This window comes from Anomaloglossus baeobatrachus, chromosome 6 (genome assembly GCF_048569485.1).
Source record: "Anomaloglossus baeobatrachus isolate aAnoBae1 chromosome 6, aAnoBae1.hap1, whole genome shotgun sequence".
Classification (NCBI taxonomy): Eukaryota; Metazoa; Chordata; class Amphibia; order Anura; family Aromobatidae; genus Anomaloglossus; species Anomaloglossus baeobatrachus.
The window spans coordinates 491,769,103-491,781,904 of NC_134358.1; the positions used below are offsets into that span (position 1 = coordinate 491,769,103).

The 12,802-nt window shown below is 47.9% G+C and overlaps 1 protein-coding gene across 2 annotated transcripts in view; it reads right to left on the minus strand.

The window, feature by feature from the left end:
* The window catches only part of TTC21A (tetratricopeptide repeat domain 21A), a 127,892-nt gene that overhangs the window by 33,307 nt on the left and 81,783 nt on the right, over positions 1-12,802 (minus strand). For both annotated transcript variants that reach the window (XM_075315406.1, XM_075315405.1), the window contains exons 17-18: positions 11,381-11,491; positions 3,204-3,342 (exon numbers count right to left, since the gene is read on the minus strand). In XM_075315406.1, the coding sequence (XP_075171521.1) occupies positions 3,204-3,342; positions 11,381-11,491 (250 nt within the window). The remainder of the gene's footprint in view (positions 1-3,203; positions 3,343-11,380; positions 11,492-12,802) is intronic.

Sequence of the window (12,802 nt, forward strand, 5' to 3'; positions counted from 1 at the left end):
CTGTCTCTGTCGCTTTTTCTGTGTCTGTCTCTTAACCTGTCTCTCTCTTTCCCTCTCTTTTCCTGTCTGTCTCTTTCCCTGTCAGTCTGTCTCTTTGTCTGTGTCTGTCTCTTTGTGTCTGTCTCTTACCCTGTCTATGTCTGTTTCTTACCCTGTCTGTGTCTGTCTCTTTCCCTGGCTGCATTGTGACATGCCAACATTCCATATAAGGGCGTGATTGCGCAATCTTCTGAAGTTCTGGCTGCACTGTGGCTCCCAGCTCCATTTGCTTTAATGGAGGCAGGTTTTTTGGCGAATAACTGTAAAGCGCGGGGTTAAAATTTCCCCTCAAGACATAGCCTATGACGCTCTCGGGGTTCAGAAGTGTGAGTGTGCAAAATTTTGTGGCTGTAGCTGCGACGGTGCAGATGCCAATCCCGGATATACACACACACACACACACACACACACACATTCAGCTTTATATATTATATATATATATATATATATATATATATATATATATATTACATGTATAAAAAAAATGTTGGAAAAGTTTTTTGCTTTACTTCATATCACAATTTTTATTAAAAAACAAAATAAGTAATTTTGCAATTCTCCCACTGACCACTGGGGCTATTTTTGATTAAGGCCGGTGTCACACTTGCGAGTGCCTCGTGTGTATCTCGCGCGAGTCTCATGTTGCATCACCCGGCACAGACTCACACTCTCCTCAAAGGAGCGGGTCGGTTGCATGTATCTCTATGCAGCTGAGACGCTCCTATGAGGAGAGTGTGAGTCCGTGCCAGGTGATGCACCGCGAGACTCGCGCGAGATAACCACGAGGCACTCGCAAGTGTGACACCTGCCTAATACTCTGTCTTTTCAGGAAGTTTTCAGCAGGCTCATTATAATAAGAGGCAGAATTAGTGACAGGTGAGACTACATTTCCACTATAAGGATTTGGTAATTTCTTGATTTGGCAAATTTTCTGCACCTTTCTTTTACTCTTGGAAGACTCTGTGAGCTAGCCTGAGTTTAAAAGTTGCTGCGTACATATATCCTTAAATGGTTTTCCAGGTTTAATATATAGATGACCCATCCTTAATGTAGATCATCAATACCAGATTGGTGGTGGTCAGACAAACTGCACCATCACAGATCAACTGTTATCAGCTCTTTTCACTATGCAATTGTAACAGGGTGTGACGGGATCTCTTGGGACAGTGGAGCCTAAACTGGCCATCAGGCTAGGGGAACCCTGGCTGACCCTGATCCCAAAGGTACGTCTGAAGGTGACGATGTTTGAGCCGCCTTCCTAACCCTAGCTCCTGAACAACTCTGGTCTAGTGTCCCCCTCCCTCCAACCAGGAGAGGGCTGAGACGGAAGCAGTAGATCCCACATAAATAAGCATTGTCTGTTTTCAGGTACTGCAGCTCTGCTCCTATTGAAGTAAATGAGAGCTGTGCTGCAATACTCAGGAATAGCCACTATACAGTGAGCAGAGCTATTGATTACCTATCCTACAGGAAGCCCTGGAAAACCCCTTTAAACCAGTGACCATGTATTTTTTTACCTTGTTTTTGTCTTTATGAAACAAGAAGCGCAATGCTGCATATACCCAAAAATGATACAAAAGAAAAAACAATTGCCATGGAAAAAAAAAACCTATAGAACTCCATTAACGGAAAATTAAAAAAGTTACTGGTGTTTGAAATTGGTGACACAAACCAACTTTTTCTTTTGGATTTTTTTTTAACTTATAAAAAAACCTCTACAGGTCTGTCATCACCACATTTGTATAGCCCTGAAGAATCATGTTCCAGGTCATTTTTACCGTATAGTGATCACTGTAAAAACGGAATTCAAAACACGTTTTTATCACAATGTTTCCTACCTTGGAATTTTTTTCTTGTTTTCCAATGCATTGCATTATTAAATGAATGGCGTCATTTAAAACTACAACTCACTTTGCAATAAACCAGCTCTAGTACAACTATATTAACACAAGATGAAAAAAAGTTGTGGGTCTCAGAAGTAGGAAAAGTAGAAGAAAAAAAAAAAGCACAAAAAACACCAAAAATTGGGTTAATTTTGTATTGGTTTCTTTTCAGTTGCTTTACCTTCTATTCTGAAACTGTTTTCTATTAATCAATGGGAGTATAGACAAAAAAAATACATATAAGGCCCCTTTCAGATGTCCATGTTCCAGGTACATGTTCCATCCGTTTTTAACATGAATGCCACACCTGCCCATGTTATTCTATGGTGTTACTCACGGACTGTGTGACCACGTGGGGCCTCGCACGCACACACGCAGACATGTCTGTTTTTTCTCTGGCAGCACGGGTGTCACACGGATCGCACACTGATGTGATCCGTGTGACATCAGTGTGACACATAGTGGAGAAAACACGGGTCATTGCAATAAAAAGACTTTCTATATTCACCTCTATCCAGCACCATTTTCGGCTCTGCTGCCTCCCGCTCCTGACCCCTGCTTATTATACTCACTGATTATTCACTCCACTGAGGAGCTGGAAGCCGGAGCATCGCGGGGACAGCATCGGAGACAGCACCACCAGGTACAACATCGCCGATGACAAGTGAGTATCTAGCAAGCAGTGTGTGTGCCGTGACATCCAGGAGGTCATTAGAGTTCCTAATGAACTCTGATGAACCCGTGAAGTCACCGTGGTGACACTCGCTGTAGCGTGGGTGTCATCAGGATGTCATCAGAGTTCATTCGGAACTCCAATGACTTCCTGAACGTCACTGCACACACACTGCTTGCTGCATACTCACCTGTCAGTGGTGATGCTGTGCTCACAATGCTCCGACTTGCAGCTCCTCAGTGCAGTGAACAATTAATGAATATAATGAGCGGGGGTCAGGAGCTGGAAGCAGAGCAGGAGAGCCGAAGACAGCATCGCTGGATATAGATGAATATAGAAAACCTTTTTATTTCAAAGACCCGTGTTTTCTCTGGTACGTGTCACACTGATGTCACACTTATGCAAACACAGATGTCACACGCATGACATACGTATGACCATACTGATGTGTGTGGCTTGTACCTGGTTAAACAAGGACATCTGAAAAGGGCCTAAGCAGGATAACTAGTTTTCTATGTGTCAACTATACTGCCTGTAATTTACGCAATATTAATAATAATTCCAATATGTACAGAACAGTATGCGTTATAGCATGTAAAGAAACCTACCGGGCCCGTGATCTAGAGCGTGCTGGAGAAGACTTTCTGCCTTGTTGTAGTTTTTGAGTTTAAGGAAAAGTTCTGCCAGATCACAAAATAAGAAATCTTCGGGACTCATCTTTAGAGCAGCTTCATAATAGTTTATTGCCTATGGGAGAATAAAGGTGTTGTAAGCCGGAGAAATAAAACACAATATCACCATAAATACAATTTTTTTTTCTGATAATATTAAGAAGGGAATTTTGTTTACTTACCGTAAATTCCTTTTCTTCTAGCTCCTATTGGGAGACCCAGACAATTGGGTGTATAGCTTCTGCCTCCGGAGGCCACACAAAGTATTACACTGAAAAGTGTAACCCCTCCCCTCTGCCTATACACCCTCCCGTGCATCACGGGCTCCTCAGTTTTGGTGCAAAAGCAGGAAGGAGGAAACTTATAAATTGGTCTGGGGTAAATTCAATCTGAAGGATGTTCGGAGAACTGAAACCATAACCAAAAGAACAATTCAACATGAACAACATGTGTACACAAAAGAACAACCAGCCCGAAGGGAACAGGGGCGGGTGCTGGGTCTCCCAATAGGAGCTAGAAGAAAAGGAATTTACGGTAAGTAAACAAAATTCACTTCTTCTTTGTCGCTCCATTGGGAGACCCAGACAATTGGGACGTCCAAAAGCAGTCCCTGGGTGGGTAAAAGAATACCTCAATAAAAGAGAGCCGAAAACGACCCCTTCCTACAGGTGGGCAACCGCCGCCTGAAGGACTCGCCTACCTAGACTGGCATCTGCCGAAGCATAGGTATGCACTTGATAGTGTTTTGTGAAGGTGTGCAGACTAGACCAGGTAGCTGCCTGACACACCTGCTGAGCCGTAGCCCGGTGTCGCAATGCCCAGGACGCACCCACGGCTCTGGTAGAATGGGCTTTCAGGCCCGAAGGAAGAGGAAGCCCCGAAGAACGGTAGGCTTCAAGAATCGGTTCCTTGATCCACCGAGCCAAAGTTGACTTGGAAGCCTGCGAACCCTTACGCTGGCCAGCGATCAGGACAAAGAGCGCATCTGAACGGCGCAGGGGCGCCGTGCGAGACACGTAGAGACGGAGTGCTCTCACTAGATCTAATGAATGCAAATCCTTTTCACACTGGTGAACTGGATGAGGGCAAAATGACGGTAAGGAGATATCCTGATTGAGATGAAAAGGAGATACCACCTTAGGGAGAAACTCTGGGACAGGACGCAGAACCACCTTATCCTGGTGAAAAACCAGGAAAGGGGATTTGCATGACAGCGCTGCAAGCTCCGACACTCTTCGGAGTGAGGTAATTGCCACAAGAAATGAGATAAACCCGACGACGCTAGGAGCCAGGACTCAATGGCCACTCAGTCAGGTTGAGGGCCGCAGAATTCAGATGGAAAAACGGCCCTTGTGACAGCAGGTCTGTGCGGTCTGGAAGCGCCCACGGCTGACCCACCGTGAGATGCCACAGATCCGGGTACCACGACCGCCTCGGCCAATCTGGAGCGACGAGAATGGCGCGACGACAGTCGGATCTGATCTTGCGTAACACTCTGGGCAACATCGCCAGAGGAGGAAACACATAAGGGAGTCGAAACTGCGACCAATCCTGAACTAACGCATCCGCCGCCAGAGCTCTGTGATCTTGAGACCGTGCCATGAAGGCCGGGACCTTGTTGTTGTGCCGTGACGCCATGAGATCGACGTCCGGCGTTCCCCAGCGGCGACAGATCTCTCGAAACACGTCTGGGTGAAGAGACAATTCCCCCGCATCCATGCCCTGACGACTGAGAAAATCTGCTTCCCAGTTTTCTACGCCCGGGATGTGAACTGCGGAGATGGTGGAGGCTGTGGCTTCCGCCCACAGCAGAATCCGCCGGACTTCCTGGAAGGCTTGACGGCTGCGCGTGCCGCCCTAGTGGGTCATGTACGCGACCGCCGTGGCGTTGTCCGACTGTATGCGGATCTGCCTGCCCTCCAGCCACCGATGGAACGCCTTTAGGGCTAGATACACTGCCCTTATCTCCAGAACATTGATCTGAAGGGAAGACTCTATCGGAGTCCAGGTTCCCTGAGCCCTGTGGTGGAGAAAAACCGCTCCCCACCCTGACAGGCTCGCGTCCGTCGTGACCACAGCCCAGGATGGGGGCAGGAAGGATTTTCCCTGCGATAGAGAAGTGGGAAGAAGCCACCACTGAAGAGAGGTTTTGGCTGCAAGGGAAAGAGAGACGTTCCTGTCGAGGGACGTCAACCTCCTGTCCCATTTGCGGAGAATGTCCCATTGGAGTGGGCGCAGATGGAACTGCGCGAAGGGCACTGCCTCCATTGCTGCCACCATCTTCCCCAGGAAGTGCATGAGGCGCCTCAAGGGGTGTGACTGACCCCGAAGAAGAGATTGCACCCCTGTCTGCAGCGAAAGCTGTTTGTCCAGCGGTAGCTTGACTACCGCTGAGTGAGTATGAAACTCCATCCCGAGGTAAGTCAGTGATTGGGTCGGTGTCAACTTGGACTTTGGGAAGTTGATGAGCCACCCGAACTGCTGGAGAGTCGCCAGAGCGACGGTCAGGCTGTGTTGACACGCCACCCGGGAGGGTGCCCTGACTAGGAGATCGTCTAAGTAAGGGATCACCGAGTGTCCCTGAGAGTGTAGGACCGCCACAACGGATGCCATGACCTTGGTGAAGACCCGTGGGGCTGTCGCCAGGCCGAAAGGCAGTGCCACGAACTGAAGGTGTTCGTCCCCGATGGCGAAACGCAGGAAGCGTTGATGTTCGGGTGCGATCGGCACATGGAGATAAGCATGCTTGATGTCGATTGATGCTAGGAAGTCTCCTTGTGACATCGAAGCGATGACCGAGCGGAGAGATTCCATCCGAAACCTTCTGTTGCTCACATGTCTGTTGAGCAGTTTGAGGTCCAGAACGGGACGGAATGATCCGTCCTTCTTTGGCACCACGAACAAGTTGGAGTAGAAGCCGTGACCATGTTCCTGAGGGGGAACGGGAATCACCACTCCTTCTGTCTTCAGAACGCCCACAGCCTGAAAAAGTGCGCCGGCCCGAGATGGGGGCGGAGATGTTCTGAAGAAACGAGTCGGAGGACGAGAGCTGAACTCTATCCTGTAACCGAGAGACAGAATGTCTCTCACCCATCGGTCTTGGACATGTGGCCACCAGGCGTCGCAAAAGCGGGAGAGCCTGCCACCGACCGAGGATGCGGTTCGGGGAGGCCAAAAGTCATGAGGAGGCCGCCTTGGAGGCAGTGCCTCCGGCGGTTTTTTGGGGGCGTGACTTAGACCGCCACGCATAGGAGTTCCTCTGGCCTTTCTCTGGCCTGTTGGACGAGGAGGATTGGGACTTGGCTGAGGGCCGAAAGGACCGAAACCTCGGTTGTATTTTCCGTTGCTGAGGTCTCTTCGGTTTGGACTGGGGTAAGGACGAGTCCTTTCCCTTGGATTCCTTAATAATTTCATCCAATCGTTCGCCAAACAATCGGTCGCAAGAAAACGGCAAACCGGTTAAGAACTTCTTGGAAGCAGAGTCTGCCTTCCATTCGCGTAGTCACATGGCCCTGCGGACTGCCACCGAATTAGCGGATGCTACCGCTGTACGGCTAGCAGAGTCCAGGACGGCGTTCATGGCGTAGGACGAAAAAGCCGACGCCTGAGAAGTCAAAGACGCAACTTGCGGAGCAGAGGTACGTGTGACCGCATTAATCTCAGACAGACAAGCTGAGATAGCTTGGAGTGCCCACACGGCTGCAAAGGCCGGGGCAAAAGACGCGCCTGTGGCTTCATAGATGGATTTCACCAGGAGCTCTATCTGCCTGTCAGTGGCATCCTTGAGCGATGAGCCATCTGCAACTGATACTACAGATCTAGCCGCCAGTCTAGAGACTGGAGGATCCACCTTGGGACATTGAGCCCAACCCTTTACTACGTCAGAGGGGAAGGGGTAACGTGTGTCATTAAGGCGCTTAGTAAAGCGCTTGTCCGGAAATGCTCTGTGCTTCTGGACAGCATCTCTGAAGTTAGTGTGATCAAAAAACGCACTCCGTGTACGTTTGGGAAACCTAAACTGGTGTTTCTCCTGCTGCGAAGCCGACTCCTCTATAGGTGGAGGTGGGGGAGAAAGATCTAGCACCTGGTTAATGGACGATATAAGATCATTTACTAAGGCGTCCCCCTCAGGTGTATCAAGATTGAGGGCAACGTCAGGGTCAGAGCCCTGAGCTGCGACGTCCGCCTCGTCCTCCAGAGAGTCCTCAAGGTGAGACCCCGAGCAGCGTGAGGAAGTCGGGGAAGAATCCCAGCGAGCCCGCTTAGCCGGTCTGGGACTGTGGTCCGTGCAGGAGTCCTCCACGTGAGACCTAGGGGCCACCCCAGGAGCACGCTGCGGCGCAGACCGAGAGGGGCCTGGAGGCGATGATCCAACAGTGCCCGGGGCCTGTGTAAGGACCGGTCTGGACTGCAAGGCTTCTAGTAGCTTGGCAGACCATTTGTCCATAGACTGAGCCATGGATTGTGAAAGCGACTCAGAGAGTTTCTCAGCAAAAACTGCAAACTCTGTCCCTGCCGCCTGGACAGTGGAAGCAGGAGGGTCTGCCTGATCCGAGGGGCCCACTAGTGACTGAGGCTCCGGCTGAGCAAGTGCAACAGGGGTCGAGCATTGCTCACAGTGAGGGTAGGTGGAACCCGCAGGTAACATAGCCCCACAAGAGGTACAGGTTGCAAAAAAAACCTTTGCCTTAGCGCCCTTGCTCCTTGTGGACGACATGCTGTTGTCTCCTAGGAGAGTGATCACTGAGGGTATATAGCCAAAAGTAAACAACCCGGCCGAACAGAGAAAATATATACAAATATATATATATATATACTCCGGCACCCTAGGGGGACCAGCACCGGGTGACCGGTGTGGCTTACCGACCGCCCAAAGCGGAGTGTCTCCACCAGATTCCCTGCCTTAGGTCTCCCAGAGCTGCAGAGCTCGTTCCTGAAATCCTCCACCGGCAGAATGTGTGTAAAAATGGCTGCCGGAGCTCTCAGGGGAGGAGGGAGCCGTGGGCGGCGACTAGTAAAGTGCAGGAATCTGGGGCCCCACAGTGATCAGTGAGGGGGGGGAGGAAACCTAAAGTATGCTCCAGCCCTCACTGCCGACGTCAGGTCGACCGTCCCGCCCTTACCCCTGACTGGCAGGCCCGGGGGCGGGAGTTATGGTACTAGGCCGCAATGAAGCCGGGGACTAAATTTAATACCGCGGCTGACAAACAGGCTCGGTCGGCGCGGAAGTCCCGGTCTTCACAAACCAGCAGCTGCTACAGCGTCTGTGAAACAAGCGCTCCATGCACAGTCCCCATGGGGACACAGAGTACCTTTAGATGCAGGGCCCTGTCCCTGAGGATACATAGACTCCTGTCCGGCAGATTCCCACAGGGGCTGCGGAGGGAGCCCGGTCCCAGTGAATGGATGACCGGTCAGGATCCCACTTCTCCCAGAGCCTCTAAGGGATGGTGAAGGAAAACGGCATGTGGCTCCAGCCTCTGTACCCGCAATGGGTACCTCAACCTTAACAGCACCGCCGACGTAGTGGGGTGAGAAGGGAGCATGCCGGGGGCCCTGTGGGGGCCCTCTTTTCTTCCAACCGATAAAATCAGCAGCTGCTGCTGACTAAAATGGGAATGCATGAGTGGATGTGTGCCTCCTTCCACACAAAGCATAAAACTGAGGAGCCCGTGATGCACGGGAGGGTGTATAGGCAGAGGGGAGGGGTTACACTTTTCAGTGTAATACTTTGTGTGGCCTCCGGAGGCAGAAGCTATACACCCAATTGTCTGGGTCTCCCAATGGAGCGACAAAGAAAAATAACATGCTTAGGTGTAATATTAAATGCACAGTTCTATTGTTTGTACCAAAAATTTGGTCAATGTGTCAGGTGAGAAACTCTAATCAGAGATTGACCCAAGATCCACCCGCAGCTGTTAAAGGGACTTAATGTCTGATTAAATCGGTCATCAAGTGCGGGGAAAGATGCGGGTTCAGCGTACAAGCCTGCGCCAAGGTCATGAACAAGGCCGATGAGGTCAATATGCGTCATCAATCGTGAAGGGGGAATCCATAATAAGATAGCACCTTTCTACTATGCCAAGTTAAAAGTGACAACAAAGGTACGTCTCCTAAGAGAAATATTAACAGGACACCATATGTAGTAAGCAAAAATTCTAGGAAAGACAGCAAATAAATGTTAGCAATGCAACATAAAAATCAGAGGTTAATCACTGGTAAGGATATGTAAATGCTAGGATATGCTAGGTCCACAAATATTTGGACAGTGACTGAATCTTCGTGATTTGGGCTCTGCGTGACACTATTTTTTATTTAAAATGAAATATCTGAGATCCAATTAAAGTGTAGACTTTCTAGTTTAATTACAGAGGTTGATCAATAATATCCTGTGATTTGCAACCATTTTTCTATAAAGCTCCTGATTTCAGGGGCTCAAAAGTATTTGGAGAAAGTAACTTTACCACAAATAAAATGTTAATTTTTAATACTTTGTAGAGAATCCATGACTGCCTGAAGTCTGGGGGCCATGGATGTCACCAAACGCTGGATTTCCTCCTTTGTGATGCTTTGCCGGCCTTTATTGCAGCCGATTTTACTTGTTGCTTGTTTGTGGGTCTTTCTGCCTTATGTGTTTTCTTAAGCATAAGAAATGCAGCTCAATGGGGTTGAGATCTGGTGATTGCCTCAGCCACTGAAGAATATTCTACTTTTTTGCCTTAAAAAAACTCTAAAGTTGCTTCCGCAGTATGTTTTGGATTATTGTTAGTGATGGGCGATCCCCCCAATGATCAGAAGCCTCGCCCGATCGTTTTGTAATGATCGAGATTGGGATTGAGATAACACGAACTTGCGTCCGATCACCGATATCAGGCTTTACAGTTATGGCATGGGAAGGGGGGGGGGGCTGTAAAATAAAGAATATAGTTAATAGTAAACATTATGCTCATAATTACAGGTCCTGCAACGCGTCCTGCAGACTCTGTCTCCCGGGCGCTTCTGCTTGATCATTGCTGTGCCGCCGGTAACCAGCACTGACTTACAGGACCTTCAATGACGTCATAGCCATGTGACCAGTCTGGTGTCAATGTTGTACAGACATTGGCTTACAGACTGGTCAAATGACCATGACGTCATCGAAGGTGAGCGGGTCAGGTGCATATATTTCCATACAGCTGAGGCGCTCCTGTCCGGAGATTGTCAGGCCGGGAGACAGAGTCTGCAGGACGCATCGCAGGACCTGTAAGTATGATCATAATGTTTTTTAATGATGGGTTGTTTTTTTTTTACTGCCCCTGGATCCAATCTGTACCCGATCTGTAACACGAGCTTCCTAGGAAAGCTCGTAGTTGGATTTGTCTACACAATCACTATGTGATCGGTACGATCACCGATCTTTACAGGGTGGGATCACCCATCACTAATTATTGTCCGTCTGTATTAATAAGCACCATCCAATCAATGTTGCTCATTTGGTTTAATTTGAACAGAAAGTATCGCCCTGTGCACATCACCATTCATCCAGCTGCTTCTGTCTTCAGTCATATTGTTATGCGCATAGTACCATACACATGGAAAATATTAAAGATGGTTTAACTCAATACTACTACACCGGACCCGTCCAGTCCTTGTACCTAAAGGCCCCTGCACAAACTCAAACAGGCCTAAGTGGAAGACAAAGATGACCACTTGGGCCTTGCTTCCTAAGTGGCTGTCGAGGGTAGCACGTACCTCCTTAAGAATCCAGGAGTAGATGCAGAGTAACAAATGAGGAAAACCAAAAGAATCATCAAGAACTGAGTCAACAAGAAATGATATTGTGCCTCTAGGTCAGAAGCTGCTGGAATTTATACCACTTGCATAACCCAGAGCTGGATATTATTGCATTGAATAACCAGGAGTGATGTGATGTTAAAACAGTAATCCATAGTTTAAAGGGGCTTTCTAATATCTTCTCATTAGCTGTTCATGTTGCCACCTGGAAACATACAGACCCGGAGAGGGCAGAAGATATAGTGGCACAGCGCTGTTCAAAAAGTGCTGGTAAATCATTTATTAAATGCTTAAAGTTCTATGAATAAATAGATGAAATAAACAATGAAATCTACAAAAACCTTTTTGTACTGATGACTTTTCCAAAGGCACAGGCCAACTCTTTTCACGAGTGTTGCATCATTGGGCTTCTTCCGTTGTGCTTGATCATACACCTCCAAAGCCTTCTCTGGCTGATAGAATATAAAAGTATGTTTATCTAGGCCAAGAATTAACATTAATGATATCACAAGAAAATTAAAGATCATAGAATGCTCTGTAAGTGTAAAGGCTGCGAAATCCACAATGGCAAATATGCACCAAAGGATGGACATTATTTGCTCTATAGTATTGCATAGGGTGAAATGCACCGGCATAATCCACAGTGCCAGTTAATTTCTGCGGCAGATTTGCTGCACAGTATGTAGTAGGTATACGGGAACGCCATATGTTGTGAAAAGGATTCATTTATATAATAAAATGGCTCAAAATGACATCAACAATTATTACAGAGCTACAGTTTTCTTAAGCTCTGTTCACCGTTAGTTTCACATATTTGGAAACGATGCCATTTTCAAGTGGAAACTACTCCAAGAAAAGCTCGATTTATTGGAGTTTTTTCTTTTCCTAAAGTGATTTTTTTCCTGCGGTGTTCAGGTCCACAGTCGCGGGTGCCGTGGAGGCGTCGGACTCTGTTCACATTGCAGAGTCCGGAAAACAACCTGATGTCTCCTAGTTGCTCAGCTTCAGCCAGGCGTCGGCTGAGTCTTCTCCACTGCTTTCCAGTCCTGCAGGAGTTAATTCCTGTGGACTGGTGTGAGGCTCCTTGATACTCAGGTTGCTAATTTCTATTCAGCTACCTCCTCCCTATTTAAGGTTTGGGAGTCTGTTTGCTGCTGACAATAGCAGCTTCAGTTTATGCTCCTGCGATCTGGTCTTGGTAGTGAACCTATTTGTGTGGTGTGGAAGTTTTCCCATTGTGCTTTTACTTCCTTCCTTATACTTTATTCCCTCCCGTACATGTAATGTCTCTCCTTTGTGTTTGAGTGCAGTGTCTACGAGTTTTCTTTTTTTTCCCCTGTCCGTGTTGTTTGTGGGGCTTGTTACAGTGTGTCCAGCCCGCCCCAAGGGAGTAAGAACAGGGCTTGGACAGGAGTCAGGGTCACGCTGGGGGCTCAGGCCTGGCTACCATAAAGCCTACCTCTGAAATAAGGGACACTGCAGAGACCTCAGTCTCAGGGCTACCATAGGTGTCCCTGTTTAGTCATTATATACTGGTACCCTGTGATATTTTTGAACAGTTTTTGTATTGGAGCATTTTTTGCAGCCTTCTGATTGGACAGCGCCAAGTTTGGAGCGGATTCTATTGGAATCCACTACAAAAGTAGTAACTTTTTTTATGATGATCTTTTTTAAAAACCTCTTCAGCAAAAAAACTAAACAAAAAAAACGTGACTCCTTATATCAACGGTAAAATGGATTTCTTCCCAAACAAAATGATCTGG